The sequence below is a fragment of the Protopterus annectens genome, chromosome 8.part0, assembly GCF_019279795.1.
Source record: "Protopterus annectens isolate FY-2018-M chromosome 8.part0, PAN1.0, whole genome shotgun sequence".
NCBI lineage: Eukaryota > Metazoa > Chordata > Ceratodontiformes > Protopteridae > Protopterus > Protopterus annectens.
This window is the reverse complement of record NC_056741.1, coordinates 280,777,409-280,801,154: the sequence shown is the minus strand read 5'-3', so window position 1 is coordinate 280,801,154 and position 23,746 is coordinate 280,777,409. Positions and strand designations below refer to the sequence as shown.

The window sequence follows — 23,746 nt, the reverse complement described above, 5'->3', positions numbered from 1 at the left end:
GAGCCATCAGTAATCAAGGGTGACCTCAACATACAAGTAAAAGAGGACTGTTTGAAAAATGGACATCACTCTCTAGAAGGACCTGACTGGTGCTTATCTAAGGTTTCTCTGGTCTTATGATAATGCTCCAGCAAGTGACCTTGGGCTGTGCACAGGACGCTTCCCAGAATCTCTGCACAAGGAACTTTCAACCACAACCCCCATCCTCTGGTAGAGGGGAAGACCAGGAGTTTCGCTCCCTCCACTGTTTGTGGGTGGACAAGTTATGCTGATGGCATTTATGGCAGCACTTCACATCATCCTTTTTTCCAGACAGTAGAGAAAGTGTCAGTTGGTGCTGGTTTTTGCTCATTACCTGCTGACTACGACGTTTAGAAGTTGTTTTTAAGCATCAAACATGAGGACTTTTTGCCAACATGTGTCAGTATCAAGAATCAAACTATCTACGAGACAGAAAATATGATGTACTTAGGGGCTACAAATGTGTTTACAAACAGGGAGTATAGCATTACACAAGGAATTCTGAGAAATTAGGAAGCATGACTTAACACAAGGAGCTTCTGAGAAAAAAGGAGCATGGTTTAATACAAGGGGCTTCTGAACAAATAGGGAACATGGCTTAATACAAGCAGCTTCTGAAAAAAACATGTCATACTGGAACAGGAAAAAATGATTGCAAGGCCTAACTAACAAAGGAGGATTCCCACTTTTATATACATTAGTTTCTCATACAAATTAGAAAAACCTGAGGACTTGTTTCCAGGTATTATAACGAAGTACATAATAAAAAGGGCCACAAATCTCTAAAATGCACATCACTTTAAAGTATTTTGTATCTATAGCTGCAAGAAAAAAATCTTCCCATGCAGTCCTACATTATTCATGAGATTAGTTGTCTCTAATCTTCTACAAAGCAAATTCTACCTAAACATATGGCATCTACACATTACAAGAGATGGTTAAACAGAAGGTGGCATATCAGTAAGGGAGTTGCTCTTCAGCTTCTGTGTATCAAAATAAGGAAATCTCTCATAAATGCACCCCCCACACTGCCAATCTAATTTCACAAAAAATAATAAACAGGCAGAATGCTTCTACAAATGGTATGTTACTTGAATAAAGTGCGGCACAGTCCCAAATATCGGGGAGGATATATGCTTCAATAATAGATTGTGAGGTATGGTGCTCTCGTAATTTTATGCAGATGCCATATGTTTAGGTAGAATTTGCTTTGTAGAGGATTAGAAACTACTAATCTCATGAATAATGTAGCACTGCATGGGAAGATTTTCTTTCATGCCAAGCTTACTGCCAAGAAATGTATAGTTATCCCCTTTGGGAAAAACCATATACCCATGAATTACCATATAGGTGGCAGTACAATAAACACCGAAAGTGTGATGAAAGACTTAGGGACACAGGTGGACAGTGGTCTCACCTTCAATAACCACATCGCCGCAACAGTCAGGAAATCCTTCTATGTGGCACACCTCATTTTCATCCAGAAAAAAGGAGGTCATTGTCCCACTGTACTCATCCCTCATTAGACCCATTACAGAGCACAGTGCCCCATTTGATATGTACCTCACAAGACATCTGCAACAGCTGGAAAGGCTGCAGAAATACCTCACTAAAAGAATCACAGGTCTAAAGCAGATGCCCTATGCTGACTGTCTAAAAAAACTCCAGCTATACTCTGTGGCATATCGTCTACTCAGCAGCGATCTCTGCTTAACATACAAGGCCATATCAAACCCTGAGCTGTTGGACATGCTCCACTTAAAGAAATCCCAATCCCTCAAAGCCACACGCTCCAGGGATTTGAGGCCTGTCATCACAATGAACAAAACATGCTGGAGGGATAGGTTCCTGACCCAGAGATTCCCCATACTCTAAAAAAGACTGCCCATACATGTCAAGCAGAGCGCCTCCTTGGCCCTCTTCAAAAGGAACCTTGATGATTGGATGGAAGATAGGAAATTCACCCCGGGGATCATGTCAGTCGTCCTGCTAGACAGGGGGTCCATGGAAGTAAATACTGTGGGAAAAAATATCCGGGGAATTGTTTGACTAGGCTTGTATAGACCCTAGGGCCAATAGCCTAGTACCAACCTATGAACCTATGTGTTTATAGGTGAATACTATGCTATCTGCCCTGAAGGGCCATTTTAAGCCAAACCAATATCCCGAGGTCAGAATCAAACCCTGTATCTTGTATCTATAAGGTGAAGCCCTTCACCATTATGCCACATCCAGCCTATAATTAGGGAATATTTGAAGCAGTACACACAAGTCTGCTTCTAAGACTAAGCAATGTGGACAATAAAACCTTCAAGGCAGGTACTTCATAGTACTCTTCACACTGAAAATGAATGTGTCTCTATTTACTTCAGTCTGAAATTCTGAGAGGGGGCATTTATTGCAGTGATCCTATAAGGAGCAAAGGGCATCTACTATGTTGACCCTTTAAGGTGCAAAGGGTATCTACTATGATGACCCTTTAAGGTGTAAAGGGCATCTGCTATGATGACCCTTTAGGGTGTAAAGTAATTTCAAAAACATTTTGTTAAGAGTATATAACATTTTCTTTAACAAACAATGCTGAGTACCATATCTGCAGCTTCATCATATAAATACATTTAAAATGATGTCAAGGAGCTTTGCTGACAGCAGCAGAGGCAAAGGGTTACAGAAAGTCCCCTGGCACATGCATGGTTGGCTTAGCAGCTAGTTATGGAGCTATGAAAAGCTGTATAGTACTGTCTTTGGTGGAAGCGGGTAATGCTCAGATGCAAAAATAAACTCACTTTGTAACTAAAATCAATACAATATTTTTCTTATTCAGCTGATTGGAATGTGCACTACAGAGGACACTATTTATAAAATGCCATCTCATTTCTAACACTGACTTTCTTGGTTAGAGAGTTAACAGAAATCTGCCAAATCTAACAGCTCCTTGAGCTTTATAATCACACAGGATTTATCAGAACCACATGTTTTTACAGGCAGATGCCACCAGACCAATGTTAATATGAGAACTTGAGCTCCACAGTGAAACCCATCACCTTAAGTCAAATTGTCACTTTCTGTACTGAGAATAGAAGACACATGTCTATTTAGTCAGATCACCTTGTGAGTGTTAATAAGTTCCCCGATGGAGATGTAGATGACTGGCTTGGCAAGGGTAACCATGTCCGTGTACTTATCGACATTAAGTCTCTCCTCTGGATCAGGGACGGCACAAGCTGCCCAGATAAACTTTCTGTTGATGACAAAGATAAAACAAAAGATATACAGATGTATAGGACTTGGTTTGTCACTCTCCTACATTAATCAAAACAAAACACAATTTTAAAAACGTACTAAGAAAATATATAAAATAGCATGCAATGTTTACAGTGATATTTTAATCAGAATGAAGAAAACCTGAATTTTCGATGGGCATCAGACAAGTATTCATTCATGGTACGAAGATGGGCGTGCTCTCCCTCAAACATTTTATTTGCTGCTGCATGTTGAAGCACCTTCGCAATAGAGCCAAGGTTACGTCGGTGATCACTGTGTAATGCCACTCCTGCTGAAATGTCAATGATGTCAAAGCCATCAGGTGCAACAACAGCTGGGTTCATGAAACGGTAGTACAGCAGGTTTCCAACAATCTGAACAAAAATAAATAAATCTGAATAGAAGGCTCATATGGTCGGCCCATGAAATGCATTGCTTTTTAATTATTTTAGCTACTATCTAACCATGACAAGAGTAAAAGCTGTGCAGTTCTCCTCACCATATGCCTTTATACTATACATTACATATGTATTTCCTGCCTGGGTAATTCTGCCCCTCACCTCACCATTTACACGCACTTCACTGCTTCCATCTCTCCTTTTTCATTTCATTATTGTCCAAGAAAGTATCTACTTTCCTCATAACTCCTCATAATTTTATTAAAAAAACACTCCAGTACTCGTCTGCTTTCTCCTAATTGTGTACTCTTCTTCCCTCTGTGCTTTCTCAATTTTTCTAACTGTTCTTGTGCTTGCCACCTTCATGAACATCCTCCTTTGCCTTTCCCTTCCAACTTGCAGCTAAACATTTAATTCTGCAACATCACTGCCATTCTGTTTTCCTTGTTATCACATTCACTCTTACCCTGATCTTTCCCATGTATCCCCCTTTTCATTACAAACCTCATCTCATACCCTCCTTGCTCAATATATTCAGAAAGATGTGAATAATTTCTACAACTTCTACATACCACTAACACTAATCATTCCCTTTCCTGCACTAACGTTACAGTGAAATAAACCATCTAAGAAGCTATTTCATCTGGTGATTCTATATTCTGTCAGCTGTAGAACTATAGATTTCTGCTTCCTCCGCATATGACCCTAAACCAGATCACTCCTACATTTTTATTCTCCCTTATTTTTTTCCAGTTCATCATGCTCTACCTTGTCATTATATTAAACCCTTTAACCTTTCCATTTCTATTTTAATAAACTTCTGCCTGATTATCATAGCTTTGTCCTCCTCTAATTAACTAATTAACCCTTTTTCCTTTCTAGATACCTTATTTTCCCTTGTCCTCTTCAAATACCCACTTCTTACCACAGCCTTCTACATAATTCCACAATTTCATCCATTTTTCATCTCTCACAAGTTGTATTTGAAAAAGTGTATACAACATCTTCAAATCAGAAGTCCTCTTAGCTTCCTCTACCTTCTTCTCTTCTAAAGATGTTCCTGTATTTTCTGCCTCTTTCTGTCCCATATGTATCCATCCATTTTTGGGTAACATTTTAACCTACAAGAGCCCCTGAAGCTATTTGCTTAAACTAACCTATTATCCTCAAAATGCATACTATTTATACTTCCCATTAGAGCTTTTATTTATTTTACATTTGTTAACTGGGATAATCCAACTGGACTGGGTCCATTTTCAGTGGAGGCCTGGGGAGAAAAGCTCCACAAGAAACAACAATAAAACAGCATTATAATAGTACAATAGTATAAAAACATATTTATACACATTTTCAGAGTAGAAACAATCAATCAAAATGCTGAACAGTAGTTATTTCGGGAAGAACAATATCAAGAATCTACAGAGAAGGTTATGAAAGAATAGTAGAGATGCGAGGTATAGAGAGATGAGATATTCTGTCTACAAGGTTAGCTATGTACAGATCAAGACCTAAATTGTGTACTGGATTAATTATAGGTGACAGAAGAAAGAGAAACAGGGTGGGATTAAGTAATGAAGTGTTACTCATGTTATACTTGGGCAGATACAGGTTTTCATAAGATGTGATTTGAGTAACTTTTTGAATTGTGAGGCGTTACTGGTGGAGGTTATGGTTGGGGGGGGGGGTTATTCCAGGTTTTAGCTACAGTAGGAGAGTATAGAGATTTACCTGCAGTACTGTTTGCCCTAGTGGTACAAAGGAGAGATTTAGTGGTTGAAAGGAGGGGACAACTAGTAGAGTAGTGGGTGAGAAGTTGTTTTAGAGATGGTGTTTTTTCAGGGTAGTTCAGGATATTAAAAGCACTCGTCAACTGTTGGTAGGTGAGTAATTGGGGAAATGCAAGCCAATGAATATTTCTTAGTACTTGGCCATGATGGGTTTTGAAGGTAGAATTGTTGGCAAATTTAGTAGTTTTGTTGTAACTTAATTCAATTTTGGGTGAATATTGGGGCTGCATACATAAGAGTGTTATTATTTTATCTTAACAAAACAGGAGTTTCACAGGTGAGGGCAATTTCATAGACTGGTCAGTGATTGGACTCAGCTTAATGCTAATTTGAAAGTTGTGCTCTTTCCTTTGATACATTTACCATCCATTAAAACATTACTGACTATGGTACATGGCACATTTTATGCTAGATATTGCCAAGCTATGACCTTATGTGATGATACTGCAATGCTGTTTGATAAATATGTCAAATACATGTATCACTTTTATGCTTGGATCATTTTACCCTCCATCATCCTAAGATTCTGATCCTCTCCTTTTTTGTTAAATATATAAAGAAATTTCAGATGCACTTTTTTTCCCATACATCCTTCTCCTAGTCATGCTCATCAATTATGTAAAGCCACCATGGAGGTCAATGCTTACCCATTTATTCCATGTCACAGGGTGAGAGCATGACTGCAGTGTTGTCATCATGCAAGCAGTCATCAATTTTTTTTTTATTCCCTAAACATGTCAGTCAGTGGCCAAGGGGGTGGCTGTGCAGTAGGGCATTGCAAAGGCTTTTCCACTAGCTTCTGACCATGACACTAACCAAGAGCTCCATCCCACCCTGTAACTAAATGCTTCCAACCCAACAATTATTCACTGGATACTGCTGATGAAAACACATCTCACAGGGAACATATCTCTTCATTTGCGGGTAAGGTTGGGGTACGTACTCTGTCTCACTATGCTTCTCCCTTTCTCAGACAGTATTCTCAACAGCCAAGGTGCTGATCGCATCGGAGTAACCTGAATCAGTCTGGTTTTCACCCCTCTGTGCTCCTTGGAGCTGGCACCAAACAGATGTGTTCTACATTTTTTAGGTGATCTTTGATGAGACGCTCCTTGGTAAGAACATGCTCCAGTTTGATATTTTTTCTCAGATGTTTCTAAGCTTGGAGTGCACACAACAACAGGACAGCGTGCCTGGCTTTCCTAAACCTATTTCACTTCACCTACCGAGATTGCACACTTTATGCAAATCACAAAATACCATTTGACAGTAATTCTACACTTAAAGGGAACTAGAAAAACAAGGGTGGATTGAAGGGTCATCCAAGCATGGGAGAGAGGTAGGGAGATGTTTAGAACCCACCAAATACAGTTGTCTTACAGACCATCTGAATGTATCTGGCCACATATAACATCACATATCCTCCTTGTTGAGTCTAGATCAGAGATGAATCCCATGCAATAAAGTCACCATGGTAGAAGAAGCCAGAGGAAAGCCAAGAGCCCATATGACCAGAAAACTTGGTACTGCTATAAAGTATCAAGAGGGAAACAATTCAAGAGTCTTGGGTGAGACAGTAAAAGCTTAAGGAAAGTGTTAACTGAGTATGAAGTACCCGAAGGACAGATGAAATAGAAATACTTTGGAATCACACAATAGAAGCAGCTAAGCCACTAGTATGGGGGACTTTGACAAAAGCATGCTCCAGATGATGATGAGCTGCATGACAGCAAACAAAAATGAACCTTGTGATCCATTTGGGAAGTGTAAGCTTGATGTGTGTAAGCCCTTCCTTACTCAAGGCAAGGGAGATGAAATGCTGTACACTCTTCCTAAACTCATATCTTATTGCTTCTAGACAATTTGATCTAGCAGTGTACATTCAGGGTGAGGATAGTATTCTTTGCCTCAGTTTCCACACCAGTGGAGGATGCAGGGAGTCAAAGACTGGTCACATGTTGTACAGGGATAAAACCCTGACTATGACCCCTGTTCAACTAGTGGTACAGGACTGGGGGGCAGACAGAGAAGCATGGAAATGAGTCACTAATGCTGGTTGGTCCATCCAGGGGAGAGGAAGGAAACTTGGTTTGCACTGGAGACACCTACTGGAAACCAGGTAATCACTTGCAGCAATAAGCCTAGTAAGACCACACTGCAAATGGTGCACCACTTAGCCAGGAAGGTAAGCATGTGTGGTAGGGTGCATGCAACTCCTGAAAGGCAAGTATGCTAGCCTACTTCTACAAATCAGGCTGTCACCTCTGAGAGGAATGAACTGATTAGGATGTCATCATAATAAAGGAAAGAACCGTCTGTAAAGCCCTCGTCCTGATCAAGAAATTAAGGGCCCCAGCTTTCCAACTTCATCAGAGGAACAAATTAGCTATTGAGCAGATTTATATGAACCACAAAAAGCACAGGAAGATGAAGACTAGTTCAAAGACAATTCAAAAAAAAAGAAGAAAGAAATATGGTTTGCTCTAAAGAAACTTCTGCTTCTTAAAACCAGACATGGTTTCTTACTTACACAAAGGGCTACAGAGCTATGATGCTGTAGAGAGATATGATGGCCACCAGAAATAAAAAATGTTTACCGCAACACGAACTTCAGTGCTACTGAAGTACGTGTTTAGGAGAGGAAACTCTTCAATATTGAGCAGAGATGCAGCAGGCTTTTAAGAAATTGCTTGGCCAGCTGGTGGTGGGCCACCATCCTGGCTGGCCAAGCAATTTCTTAAAAGCCTGCTGTTATGATGGAGAAAAATAGCAGACACATACCTTCACTGTACAAATGGTCTATATACTAACAATCTGGGAAGGAATCTGTTACCATTATGGAAAAATGAAGAGCCTATTTTAGTTGGTGAAGTCTGCCTGCCCTGTGGAAGGCTTCTAGCAGCCACAAATTCTTCTGAGATTCACAACTGAATGTCTATGCCTGAGGGGGAGGTCAGTTGTTAACAACCAACTTTGAAAGGGAATGAGCAGGACAGTTTCCTGCATTGCTAAACATGTAATATCCTAAATACACTATTCTCAACCAACACAGGAAGACAGGAATTAGCTTTGGCATTTCTTCCCTGGAATTTACAATGATGTGTAGAGCTGATGGGACATTACAGGAATCTCTCTTCACATGATATGGTGGAGATCTCCAAGCAAACTTCCCTTTGTTCTGCTGTACTGGGGTGATGGAGATCATAGCATTCTTCTTCTAAGCAGCAAAAAAGTTCATCTTTAGAATGCTGCACCTTGAAGGAGCCCTTAGAGTAATCCAGACACCTGCACATGCACAATGGCATCAAAAGTGCTGGCGTACAATAGGTTGTTGCAAAGCAAGCCACAACTCTGTGTGACATGATTAGTTTGCCCTGACCCTCCTTGTAAACAATATCTTCACTTGATGTTTGGCCATCACCAGGGATTCTATCACAGATTGTGTTTTACTGAGCATGAGCCCATCTCTTTAAAGAAGTGAGATGGCATAACCTCCACCAAACCAACTCTAACACGAGTCCATGGTGTTAGTCCTACTTGTTTTGTCCAAGTCAAAGTCAGCGATGTATCACTGTATGCCTACAGCGTGGGCTACTTACTGAAGATCTGCTTCTGAATCCAAAACTCTGAGAAAGTAGTGGAGAAGCAACAGCTCAGAGAGTTCCCTCCAGGGTGCTCACACTTCATTAGGATCTGAAATACCGATAGAATGATGCCTCTATGGTTAACTGCTAGATGTGTGCTGCCCCTCTACACAGGGAGAAAAATCACCAAATGAACATTGTGCATGCTGACACACTTCAAAGTGTGTGCTGACCATCAATCTAGTGCATGCAAAAACTTTAAAACAAAAACCAAAAGAAAACATCTCTTTTTTTTTGCAGAGGATGTGGCAAGGCCCCCTGCACCCCTCCAAACTCTAATATATATATATATATATATATATATATATATATATATATATATATATATATATATATATATATATATATATATATATATATATATATATCTGTATATATATAATATATATATATATATATATATATATATAAACAGATCACAACCAAAAAAAGTTTGACAGAAGTAACAGAACACTCATCATTTATCAAACAAATAGCAACTATGGCAAATTATCTTTTCAAAGCCTGAAATGTTTTGGAAAACTGCTTTTTTAATTTTTCCTTCTCTGATGGTTTGAAACAGGTCAACTCTTCCTATAAATCTAGTTTATATTTCACCAGATACTCAGAGGGTCTGCTCAGAATTTTATAAGGGGATAGATGAAAAGATACCAGACTTACTTTTTACACAGCATCAAAAATACTTGCCTCACTTTTTCCATGCTGCATTAGCTTCTAAATTATGAACATGGGCCACTTGTAGCCAGTTTAAAACTTTAGGTGAGAGTCTAGAAGGAAGGGGTAGTAGTTTTATGAAGGATTAAAAGACATGCTTTGAAACTGCTGTTTGAAAATACTATACTCTGTAGGGCCATTCTGGATTTTCATAATGAGAAAGCTAAACTGACAGGAATTAAGGTACATTTCTTTCGTGAGCTGCATTTAAACCTATACATGTAATTCTAGATTATTTTCTTTTTTTATTTGGTTTACAGTTCTGGATATTTTTGTGTTCCGACTTTCTTTATTGAAATAGAGCATTGCTAATTTGAAGGTTGTGAATGTGAATATGGGAGTGGATATTCAAACTGCGACTTTCTTTATTGAAATAGAGCATTGCTAATTTGAAGGTTGTGAATGTGAATATGGGAGTGGATATTCAAACTGCTTCAGCAAGCGCTGCCTTGGATCTAAAGCTTAGTGGAGAAGTGTGCTACAGGAAATCCTTCTTATAATGTTGTACCATAGTTACACTGTCCAGAAATATTTTACTGTGTGCACATTTTGTAGAGAGTATCTTATTCTAACAGGACTGAACAAAATGTCCTAATTTATAATAATGTACTGACAGATACAGATGTTAGTTTTGTTTGGGTAAGCACTATTTCAGCTTCATCACAGATATTGCAACCACAAAAATCACACACCACAAGAGAAAGAAATGGATACTGAAGGAATAGCCACCAAAAAACAACTAGCACTTGGTTAAGCTAATTGCAAAAGATTTTAACTAATGCATTAGGTAGACATGTTAATAATTTTAAAGATCGTAAGTTTAGATTTTTAGACATCCAACAAGTTAATAGTGACCCACGGGAAGGATAGTTTCAGAAAACTTAGAGGTATGTGAACTTGGATAGCAATTACGTTTAAATGTTACCATGGCCCCAGGCTTGAATGACAACATAAGAATTAATAGTATTTTAAAATTTAAAAATTAGAAGGGGGGAGGTTGAACAATATTTAATAATGTTTATAATATTTATACACTTTTAACATTTTAATGCTATTGTATTTTAACTGTCTTGTTTTAAACTGATTTTGAGTTGCTTCCTTAATGGCATAATTAAAGTATGTAATTGGTTAATTTGTTTGTTATACTGGGTATAAAAGGGAAGTGGTTTGTGTTAATTGCTGTTCTGAAGAAGTCCCTATCAGTATTTGGGATGAAAGTGCTTAACTTTGTTTTAATAAAGTACTAGTTGTTTTTTGGTGGCTATTCCTTCAGTATCCGTTTCTTTCTCTTTCATCACAGATATATTGTCAAACTCCAACATACATTTCATAATCGACTAAAGAATGAAAATTGTTTATAAACAAATGCTTGATGTGAGTAGCATTACATCAGTTTCATCAGCATAAGCATATGTTCATCATACTGATCACTGCTGCAGTAGTCTTAGCTATATGGATTATAATCTGTCAAGGATACAACAGCTGGCCAGCTTACAGTTTCAGGGCACCTTCCACATGGCCAAACCATCAGTCAAGCTTGGGCTGAGCTGACAGGAGTGCCAAGCCCTACAGAGCTTTCCTGCTGTCGAAGAGTACTCTAGAGCTTTCCTGCCATTGAAGAGTATGTTCCTTCTGAGGCTTTTGAGGATCTTCGGTTTGCTAGTGTTGTTCCTTTGCTGGGAAGATAAGTTCTCCTAGGGAGATGATCTTTGATTGAAAAAAACGGTTTGTTTAATAACATTTTCCTGTTCAGGAAAGTTATGTTAAAGCTAGGAGCTTGTGCCTTAATGGACTGTCACCAGACTGTACTGTACTTTTAAACAAGAGCTCATTTTTTCCTGCCAGTATAAAAGTTGTTTAAAGTAATTGAAAATCATTTTTTTTTCTGTATAGAAATTGTGTTTGTATTACTTTTTTTGGCTGGAAATGTGTTTTAAACCACTTTTTCCCATGCTTTTATGAGAAAAAGTGACTTTTAAAGATTTAAAATTTTACTTGTCTTTGCTGCTAGTTTTTCCCCGGGAAAGAGACACCATTTTGGCCTTCACCATGGAATAAACTACCAGTTTCGCTGTCGGTCCTTCCAGCTACAAAAAGAAAAAGTTAAGCAAATACCTTTGCCACCACAGCAGGCTAGCAATTTGCCTTAGCTGCAACTTGGTGACTCTGCTGATGCCACGGTTTACCATCATTTCGTCGGAAGTAAGTTATACGATGCACCAAAGTGTGAAAGTACAACTTCAAGATTTCAGAAATGTTGACTGCCATTATTGCGAATTCAAATGAGCAAATGCACATTGGCATTCGCTCATTTGAATTTGGCATTCCAGGTGCAGATCGCACTATAGTGAGGATCGGGAAATGAACACTTTCCCTTACTGTACTGCGATCTCGGATAATGGGCGGGTGGGTCCAGCCCCCCACATGGTGTGGTGTGCAGGAGGGCTTGTCCCCCCTGCATAACGATGTTTGGAGACATTTAGAAATGTCTCTCAACATTCACTGTTGTGCTGCAGTTCGAAAATGGTCGAATCTGGTTTTCCAGATTACCATTTTCGACATTTTGTTTCAGGGACATGTTGAGTTTCATGATTTAAAGTCGCACAATAGTGCGATCGTACAACTGCCTTTCAACAAAATGAAGGTATACTGATGCCACTAGTTGTTTCTCAGACCACTCATCTTTTACACCGGAACCCTCTGGTGCAGCACCTACAGCCACTATGGACTGGGGGTTAGTCACTTCCTCTGTGGATGTTGGGGTCCCTTCAGTGGGCAAGGGTGAGTCACTCATGCTGGTTCTGGGACAGGGCACAGGGAAAACGGTCTTGTTTTGTCAGAATGTTGTGCCCATCCCTGGGGAAGCTGCTGCTGCCATTAATAAAGCAGTTGGCCCCACTTTTCCTGTCAAAACAAAATAGATAACTGAAAATGTATCTTCTATTCCTCAAATTTTCTTAGACAGGAGTAGTTTACTGGGTATGGCTCAAGGCTTAATTCAGGCTACTGATCCTTCTTATATGGTAGCTTCTGGTAAAAGAAAGAGGGATGTCTCTTTTCCTGAAGAGATTTAAGAGACTGAATCTAGACAAGAAGATGAAGGGACAGATACAGGGCTTTCTACTCAGTTTTCTGATTCTCCCTGTGGAGGCATGGGTTCACTTTCTCTGGACTATTTCTAGAACAAGCCAGTATTTTCAGTAGAACACAAGCTCCTCAGTTATTTAGAAAATACAATGGGCTGTTACAGAAGGCTTTTCTAGAACCTTCTCCAATTCGTCCAGTTGTCATGTTTGGAGGATGTGTGTCACTGTCGGCAGTTTTCCTGGTAGTCAGCCAGCTGCCCGTAGAAAGGCAGATAGGATGCATAAAGATCCTCAGTCATACACTCTTCCCAAACCCGACCCAGCAGCTGTAGTTTTAGTTAATCCTACTGCTGCTAAACATTTAGTTAATTCAAATCTTACTCTTTCTGATAAGGATATGAAGATAATTTATAAGTAAATGAAAAAATGTACGCTTCAGCAACTTTGATTTTCATAATGTTGAATTGTCAGGCTCACATGTTAAAGTTTATTCTGCCTGTGATAATATAAGGATGTTTCATAGGTAGGTACTAGGCTATCGCCCAAGGGCCTAAGTAAGCCCAGCCAACAAGGTTCCCTGGCTTACGCCACCCAAGAAAGTTATTTTCCTGTGCCACTGTCGAGCAGAGCCACAAAAGTGATCCCCAGGGTGTATTTCCTATTTCCCATCCACTCATCGAGATTTTTCTTGAAGAGTTCACCTGCAGTTTCTTAATGTGAGGAAAAAACTGCTTTAAATAATTTAGTTTGTTCAACTGTACAAGTCAGTACTCATTGTTTACAGTGCCTGTGTGTGACTCGGTTGATACTTTTTCGAGGGTTAGAACCACTGGTACTGTTTTGGGGAGGTTAGCCTGGCTGCATTCCCAGAACCTCCCAGACGATAAAAATATTTAAAATTCTCTTCTGGATAGAGATTTGCCTTTTTTTTTTTTTTTTTGTTTCCTCTGCTGCAGAGATGATCAAAAAGAGTGATACATTGAGTAAGTTGATACAGATCTAAGATATTCATCAATTATCCTAAAATTCTAAGGGATTCTCTAACTCCTCATCCAATTTTGGCAAAAACAAAATAAACAATCTCAACAAAATGCAAGTAAACAGATGCTTAAGAAGAAATGTCAAGGAGGTTAAAATAGAATTTAGGAAGTAGTACAACAAGTCAAAATGACTACTTAAGGGATTCTGCCCCCCCCCCCCCCCCTCCCGGCAGCTCCACTTTTCCTTCCAGAAAGTCTGAATCTCTACTTTTCTCTTTGGCAACAGCGTATCAGACAAATGGGTTCTGAAGATCCTTCATCAAGGTTACAGATGGCAGTGGGAGGAAATTCCTCCTTTCCCGGGGTTAATTCCTCTTCCACCAGACCAGACTCTTATTTCTACCTACCCTTCATCACTTGTTGTTCCAGGGAGTTATAGAACCACTTCCTTCTTCCCAGGTGGAGAAAGGATTTTATTTAAGGATACTTCAGCACCAACGTAAAAAATGCTTGGTGACTAGTTCTGGATCTTTCTTTCCTAAACATGTTTGTGATAGTGCCCAAGTTCAAAATGATGTCAGTTCACAATCTCTTACCTCTTCTTCCTCCTTCAAGTTTCCTTGTAACACTAACATTAAAAGATGCTTATCACATTCCTATTCATTCAGACTTCAGGTGCTACTTAAGATTGTGTGTGTCTAGATATATTATCAGTTACCTGCCTTATCCTTTGGACTATCCACTGCACCAGCAGTGTTCACAAAGTGGTTAGCTCCAGTTATACTTCATTGCAGGCTACATGGTGTCTATTTTTTTTCCATAGTTAGATGACTTGCTTATCTTTGCAGAGTTCTTTTGTTCACTTGGGTAAAACAGCTCTTAGAGAAGTTAGGATTTAAAACATTCAAAAGTCTTTTCTGGACTCCTTCACACAGGACTATGTTCCTGAGGTGTCAGCTAGACACCTCAGTTCAAACAGCGTTTTGTCCTTAGGAAAAAAGTAGATATATATCTAGATCAATTTCTAAGATTTTCCACTCAGGCTTCAGTCACTGGGAGGGGGTACCTCAGGAGTTTAGGTCTCATGGTATCTATGATTCTCATGATACCCCTGGTAAGACTTCCACATGACAAAGATAGAATGGTGTCTGAAGCCTCTCTGGTCCCACTACCAACATGCTTTGCATTTTCAAAGCCCAGTGCTGGGGTTTGTTTGAAGACCGTAAATATGCAAAAAGCCCGGTTTCCCTTTTTCCCTCCATGTGCTAAAGCAGTCAGTCATCCACAGACTTCTCAACCTTTCCTTGAAGAGCTGTCTCAGTTAGGATAAAAGTGCAAGGTGTGTGGAAAACTAAGGACAGATGCAAGCACATAAATATGGATGAGTTTTGCTTATTGTCTAATTTTCTCTGTTTAATAACTGTATTCTACTGTGGAACTTTTCTCCCCGGGTCTCTGCTGAAAATGGGCCACTCAACCCAGTCAGACTAACCCGGTCAACAAATGTAAAATAAATAAATAAAAATAATGCTTGCCAGGTACTCAACTCAGTGAATAATCTTTGGTCCCCAGGACATCTTCAATTTGTTACAGACAATACCACAGCCATGTGGCACACTAACAAGTAAGGGGGAACCAGATTGTACCCCCTTTGCCCACTAGCCACGTCACCTTGGGTATAGCTGCTCAGTGCAATCTCACTTTACAGGCATCCTACATTCCGTCAGAGAAAAAAAAATGTGTGGCCATCAAAACTGAGCAGGACAAGGAAATACCCTTATGAATGGAAACTAGATGTGGTCTTCCAAGATTTGATCCAGCTGCAGGACTCCATGCAAGTTCTAGAAGACAGATGCCTTTTGCTTTCCTTGGACAGGAATGCTCCTTTATGCTTTTCTACCATTCACAGTGATACTACACAGTGCAAAGTGGGCACTTTGTAACTCTCTTCTGAGGGGTCAATATTGTTCATTTATACATAACATTTTAATTTATATCTCAGCAGATGCTTAACTAGGGGCCTTCTTACGATTTTTGAAGGGAAAACTAAACCAACTAAATCTAAGTTTTTTTTTTTTTCTTACAAGGACAATACTCTAGACAGCTTTAAGCAGAGAATATTTCACTTTTTACAAACGTTACATAGTATCTGAAACTAAGAAACTGTGGCAGCTGAAACTGAACTCTCTAGAAAACTGGGGCTTATTATTGATCCATAAAAAGCATACTAGAACTCCGAAAACTGGCCCACCGTTTAAAAGACCATTAAAAGCCTCATATGGGACTGATTTATGCTGACATTACACATGCTAATATTGTTATAAACAAACATTAACCATTGTAAATATTTTATGATAAAAATAATTGACAGTGGTGCTGTTTTCTGATATTTTTATTAGTTTAAATTAAGTGCGGTCTTAGATGCCACACTTGAACAGATCCTCAGGTCCTTAATGCTTTATTTTTAAAATGTTTCACTGTATTTCCACCTTAGCAATTATAGCTATGGTTTACATCCTACTTACATGTTCACTTATAGATTTATGCACATGTTCATTAATATTATATGTTTTTACATATAAACCTGATGAAGTATTCCATATGCTGCTTAGTGCTTATGTTATAGTAATGTCATGCACATGTTGTTACTCAGTTCTATTTATATGTAAAGTGTGTCTGGCCTTTATGTTATTATTTTATTCTATTTTTATTACGCTATTTTCTTCTTCTCTGTATGTATGTTTTTGCACTGGGAATGAAGCATCGCAATTTCGTTCAGCTACACTGTGGTGTAGTTCTGAATGACAAAGTTTTCTTTGATGTTTTATTACTTTGACTTTTAATACAAAAGCAATATTTTAAAGTGTTAATTAATTAGTCATTTTGTTAGTGAGTTGGTTTCTTAATTAATAAAGTTTGGATTAGCAGGTTAGCCTTAATAAGCTGTTCTTATATTATATATTTTAATTTGTTTCTAGCTTTTTAGTTTCACTTCTAAGGTAGCCCAGTCTCAGTTTACACTATGGTATTAAGGGGGAAGGGGGGGCTTGGTTAAAGGAATGAGCCTCATGGATGGTGAACACCAACAGTCATCCCTCTGCACACAGGTGGGCTACCTACAGACCCATAAGTCTCACTTGTCTTATAGGCAAAGCCATGGAAATAATTATATGGAAATGAGTGATCAGTAACAATATAGCAAACTGACAGACATTGGATCCATCCCAGTTTGGTTTCATCAAGGGCAGGTCATGCCTACTCAGCCTGGTGGATGTCTTTGAGAAGGTCTCCAAAGTGACAGATGAGAGCAGAATGGTTTAAACACCCTACTTAACCTGGCCAAGGCATTTGACACAATACCCCACTCAGGCATTGTTGACAAACTCAAGAGGTTATCTACAAACCCATATACCAGCTGGTGGATAGCCAACTGGCTCACAGACAGGATCCAGGAAGTTAGAATTGGAGAGTCCACCTCTACAAAGAGGCCAGTCACAAGTGGAGTCCCTCAGGGATCGGTCCTTGGACTGCTTCATTTTGGCATTCACTTCTCAGAAGTCAAGGTCAATGTCAGTGGTCCCTGGCTGACTAAATTTGCAGATGATTGCAAATTAGGAGCGGTCATTGAATCTCACACTGACACAAATGTTCTCCAGGAAGGGCCAACAAAGACAAACAACTGCTGCCAGAGCCATGGACTAAAACTAAATGCCAAGAAATGCATAACGGTATCCTACAGGAAGCCATCCACCCCTGTTAACTAACATATTGACAACACACCCCTTAGACTTGACCCAGTAGTCAGGGACTTAGGAACACACACAGACAGCAATCTACCCTTTGACCATCACATGTCTACATTAGTGAGGAAGTCATTCTATGTTGCACAACTTATAAACAAAGGTATGGCATCTGGTTCCAAGGAAGTCATTGTTCCACTGTATTCAACATTCATCAGACCTATCATTTGGTACAATCCACACTTTGGTATGTACCTAACCAGGCATATCCAACTAAAAGAATGCAGGGTATCAGTAAAATGACCAATGCAGAACACCTAAAGGCCCTGTCCCTGTATTCTGTCTCCTACAGGCTGTTGAGGGGAGATCTATGCCTGGCATACAGGGCATTGTCAGACCCCACTCTGGATCTCCTGCATATCCACAAAAGAAACCGCACCATACTTACCCATTCTAAAGACTTAAACCTTGCCTGTGATATAAATAGGATCTGCTGGAGAAGCCGGTATGTATCCCAGAGTTCCTCCCTAACTCAATTCAAGTGTAACTTGCACAATTGGATGGGGAACAAGAAATTCATCCCGGGCTTGGCATTTATGTCTCTAATGGACACAGGCAACCTGCAAATGGTTTACCTCTCAGGCCCCTGCTTGTAAATGTTTCATCTCCCAGGCCCCTGCTTTCACTTATCAAGGGCACCAGATCTTGTCAGAGATTTGGGATGGATGGCTAGGCTTAAAAGGGCCTTTGGGTCATTAGCCTAGTACACACCTATGAACCTATGAGTTTATTGCATTTATTGCTTGCAACTGAACCACCCTCTTTAATGCTTTTCATTATACTCAACTAGGATCACTTCTTTGTGAGCTTCAATAAAGGATATTCCATTTTTAACTCTGCTGTGGACTACCTACTATTTTATTATTTTGTAGTACATATTTTACAATTCAATTTTTATTAGTGAACTAGGTGCAAAACATATTTCAAGAAGTGAACTTAACACACTCCACACTGCAAAGTTTCTGCTTGGTTTGTTTTTGACCCAGTATAGGTTGCATACTGGGTTTTCGGAGACTTTGAGGGATACCACGGATTTTTCTTTTTGAAAGAACCATAAACAGATACCCAAGACTAACTAAGAAAAGACTAGATACAATGTATTTTAGTGCAGAACAGCAGCCCTTACAACAGTTTGAAAATGCAATTTTAAAGTTTAAAGAAGTGCAACCCCCCCCCCCCCAGAATAAATAGCACTGTAAACGTTTACAGTATAATGAAAATAAGTAATGAAAGTACAACATGATACTTTTAAAAGCCTATAAACAACACAGTACAGGGAGAGTGTCTCTAATCTTGCTCTTTATAACCCAGGCTGGACTCCTTCAGAGGTACCATCTTGAATGAGATGACAAACCTTTAACCTTTCTCCTTCTATCCTTCAAGAGGCTCACATGAAATGTTACACATATGGCTATGTTTTATGTTGCACTCTTTGCTCAAGCAATAGACAGTGCATAGTATAGGTGATAGCTAGTCAAGTGACAAATGCACAGGTGCATAAATGAGCACTAGGCTAATGAGGTCATTTTAAGCCTAGCCATACTTCCCAAATGCATTTGACAAGTTCTGATACCCTAGATACTAACGGTTATTTTAAGGGTTATATGTAGGCTTGGGCAGGAGTGGTCAAGCATGTATATGTTGCCTCTGTCTACTAGAGACATAGGTGCCAGAGCAGGGTAAATTTCCGATTCCCCATTCACTGGTCCAAGTTAAGCTTGAACTGGGCTAAAGAAGAACTGCCTCACATGAAAGGAAAATGTGTTCCAGAGAAGAGGTAGTCTCTGAGACGCATAGCTTTCCTTCCAACAAGTCCTGTTTATGTTTCAGATGAGGTTTATGTCACTAGATTGGGTAATTCTGATACTATTTGTTTTGTGAATGTGCAACAGGGTTACTTGAATAGGATCAGAGGATGTTTTGTAAGGCCATGCATAGAGAGAGCACCTCTCAATAATGACATCCTTGGACATAATATGCCATACCTTTATTTTTTAAGTTGCTCAATATAGAATGATTTCCTTACTACTGTAAATACGAGATGGTCAAAGACCAGGTTACTGTCTACATATGTTCTCAAATCCCTGACCACAGGGTCTACTCTTTGGGGTGGTAGTTTCCAGTGGTAGCAGTCTTCCCAAAGGATCCAGTTATGCATTTCTTGGCATTGAGTTTTAGACTGTGGCTCCGGCAGCAATTATTAGCCTGTGCCAACCCTTCCTGGAGAACATTTGTGTCACTGGGGAATTCTAGGACTACACCTAGTTTGATGTTGGTCTTGACATCAGAGAAATAGATGCGAAAAATGAGCAGCCCCAGCCCCAAACCTTGAGGCACTCTGCTAGTGACTGGTCACAATGTGGAGGTAGACTCCCCTTATCCTAACTTTTTGAGTTCTAGCTGTGAACCAGCTGGCTTATCCAGTGGGCAGCATGGGGGTTATTGCTAATTATGTGTCTACACTGCCCAAGTACAGTATTGTGTCAAATACTTTTGGCTAGATCAAGGTAGACAGTATAGACTGATTTGCCCTAGTTTGCTGCTTTGGTGACTTTCTCGAAAAAGTTCACCAGGTTCATTAGACCTGACCCGCTATTGATAAAACCAAATTGGGCTGGATTCAGTGTCTGAAGGTTTCCCATGTCATTGTTTATCGTTTCCATGGTAATTCTTTCCATGCAGAAACACTTTGAAAGTTTTGGCAGTTTGGGCATCAAACAAGGGCAATTTCTTAAGATATTTAAGACAGATATTCAGACTTAGAGCTGCAAAAAATTAAGGGCTGAACAGAAAGAAAGCGAAGGAGGGGATGCACTCACCTGGTGTGGTGGTCAGCATCACATCATGCTTCATCTAAAAAGCACACATAGTTCTGGGTATATGCATGATAAATTTCACAACTGTTCTGATCTAAATCTACATCACTTCAAAGGGCCTCTAAAGTCAAAGCACCTTTTTTGAGAAACCAGAACAGATTTTTTTTTTAAACCTTAAGAGAGGGAATGCAAGACTAAAACCCCAACTCTGAGCTAGTTCAACAACTGGCAGTTGTCTAGCAAAAGATAAATGCAAATTATTCCTCTTCAGCCTAAGGGCATACACTCGCTGAAGAAAGAGGGGAACACCCATGATGCAGCCAGTAAATCAAAGAGCTGAAAAAAATGACCACTGAACTACTCTCAGCTTGAGTTGTGAAGCTGGAAAATCCAAACCTGAACTCAATGGATCATGCATTTTGTGAACAAAGAACAATGCACTAGTAACCAGAGAAGCTGTAAGGTGACAACAAAGTTTTTCTTGAAGATTTAGTTACTTTGGAATGACTCATGAAAGAGGCTCTGTGAAGACAAAAATCTAAAAATCTTACAATTACATGTGCAGAAACACCTCTCAACTAGACATCAATGAAAAAGTGAAATATCCAAGAAAGCCACCTAGTTCTGTCATAGGTAGGTACTAGGCTATCGGCCCAAGTACCTACATAAGCCTAGCCAACAAGGTTCCCTGGCTTATGCCACCCAAAAAAGTTATTTTCCTGTGCCACTGTCGAGCAGAGACACAGAAGTGATCCCCGGGGTGTATTTCCTATTTCCCATCCACTCATCAAGATTTTTCTTTAAGAGTGCTAATGAAGAACTTTGCTTGACATAGATGGGTAGCCTGTTCCAGAGTATGGGAAGTCTCTGGGACAGGAATCTATCCCTCCAGCATGTCATGTTTATTGTGGTGACAAGGTTTAGGTCCCTAGAGCGTGTAGCTCAGAGGGATTGGGATTTCTTTATGTGTAGCATGTCCAACAGCTCTGGGTTTGACATCGCTTTATATGTTAGGCAGAGATCACCTTGGAGTAGGCGATATGCTACGGAGTAAAGCTGGAGTTTTTTGAGGCAGTCAGTGTAGGGCATTTGTTTGAAGCCAGTAATCCTCTTTATGATGTACTTATGTGGCCATTCCAGCTGCTGCAGATGTCTTATGAAGTACATTCCAAAAGGGGTGTTGTACTCTATAATGGGTCTAATGAGTGTCGAGTAGAGGGGAACAATTACCTATTTTTTCCTGGACGAGAACCCTTTCATGAGGTGTGCCACGCAGAAGGACTTCCTGACTACTGTGGCGATGTGACTATCAAAGGAGAGACTACTGTCCACCTGGGTCCCAAGGTCTCATCATGCATTCGGTGTTAAGTAGATTGCTGCCTATGTGATAGTTCATGGGTACAGAGTTTTTACCAAAGGGGATGACACTGCACTTTTTGGCACTGAGCTTGAGACCATGGCTATAACACCAGGCATCTGTCTCAGTGAGGCCCTTCTGTAGGATATCCACATCCTTTGGGGACTTGACTATGGCTCCTAGTTTGCAGTCATCTGCGAACTTCATTAGCCAGAGGCCTTCTGTGTTAGCCTGTACGTCAGAGAAGTAGATACCAAACAGGAGAGGTCCCAGTACGGAACCCTGTGGTACTCCACGTGTCACTGCTTTGAGGTCAGATTTGGAGACTGCAACTTTTACAGTGTGGGTTCTGTCAGTGAGTCAGTTGGCAACCCATCTTGTGATGTAGGGATTTATACCTAGTTTAGTGAGTTTAGCTATAATTCCAGAATGGGGGATGGTGTCGAAAGCCTTGGCGAGGTCAAGATAGGCTGTGTGAACCACCTTATCCTCATATATGGCTTTGGTGACTGCCTCAAAGAAGTCGATCAGGTTCAGGAGGCATGATCTGCCTGTCACAAACCTGAACTGGGTGGAATCCAGAGTTTGGAGGTTACCAATGTCTTTGTTTATGAGTTCTATGATGATACATTCCATGGCCTTGCAGACTAGGCTTGTCAGGCTAATAAGTCGATAGTTCCTGGGATCAGTGGTGGCTCCCCCTTTGTGGAGAGGGATAACTGTTGCTGTGCGCCATTCAGTGGGCACAAAGCCTGATGCGAGGCTATTAGTGAACATGGTGCTTAAGTGGGGAGCCAGTTCGTTCTGAAGTTCGTGTAAAACGCAGCCTGGGATGTTGTCCGGTCCCATGGATGCTGTGTTTTTGTCTTTAGAGTGTGCAGCTTTTACCTGCATAGTTGTGATTACAGGGACTCTGCATTCTTCCTGTATAGATATGGGCCCTTTAGGGGGTGAGAGGGGGGTAAAGCTAGCAATGAACCTATCTGCCATGATGTTGGCAATATCAGTTGGTTCTGTAATTTTCGTGCCTTTGTGCTGTAACTCAGAGCAGATCTGGGTGTTGCCATCGAGATTCTTGACACAGCTATAGAATGCTTTGTGGTTGTCCTTGGAATTAGTGGCTATTTTGTTTTCGTAGCTAGCTTTAGAGGATCTTGTAAGGGATCTCAGCTTCTTACTGAGGCTGACCAGGGAGCTCCTTCACTCATCGGATTTTACTGTCTTTTGCAACAGTTTCTTCCTTCTGTTGTACAGTTTGTTTATGGCAGGGGACCACCAGATTGGCTTCCTTTTTTGGAGAATAGTGTCTTGGTTCTGTTTGGGATAGCACAATCTATGCACTCCTGTAAGCGCTTATAGAGTGCATTTGTGTGGGATTCAGCAATTGTAACTGTATTGTCCATCTGCATGGGTGTCATGAAGTTCACCACTTCTGTCTTAAGAAGCATGAAGTTGGCTTTGGAGAAATTTTTTACTGTGGTTTCCTTAATGGGGGGTGGGGGCAGGATGTGGATATCAAGGGTGATTAGTTTATGGTCGGATCAGACCAATGAGGAGTTGACTTCAGGTATGGAACACCGGTCACTCGTGTTGGTAATGACTAGGTCTAGGATATTGTTGCCCCTGGTGGGGGTGTGGAGAAGTTGATCTAGGGCATTGGAGTTTATGAATTCCATAAAGCGTTGAGCTAAGGAGTTGGTACACGAGTAGTTTTCCCAGTTAATGGTGGGGTAGCTGAAGTCGCCCATTATTAGGGTGTTTGGTTGAACCCTAATATTTTCCAGTACATCAAGAAAAGAGAAGTGGGAATCCTGGGGCATGGTGGGGGATCTGTAGCAAGCTACAATTTGGATTGCAGTTTTGCCCAGAGTTAGTTGCA

At 40.2% G+C, this 23,746-nt stretch overlaps 1 protein-coding gene across 1 annotated transcript in view; it reads right to left on the bottom strand.

Moving 5' to 3' along the window:
• The window catches only part of IQGAP3 (IQ motif containing GTPase activating protein 3), a 2,364,408-nt gene that overhangs the window by 466,488 nt on the left and 1,874,174 nt on the right, over positions 1-23,746 (bottom strand). Inside the window, exons 29-30 of the mRNA XM_044079778.1 lie at positions 3,427-3,659; positions 3,130-3,262 (exon numbers count right to left, since the gene is read on the bottom strand). Coding sequence (XP_043935713.1) covers positions 3,130-3,262; positions 3,427-3,659 — 366 coding nt within the window. The remainder of the gene's footprint in view (positions 1-3,129; positions 3,263-3,426; positions 3,660-23,746) is intronic.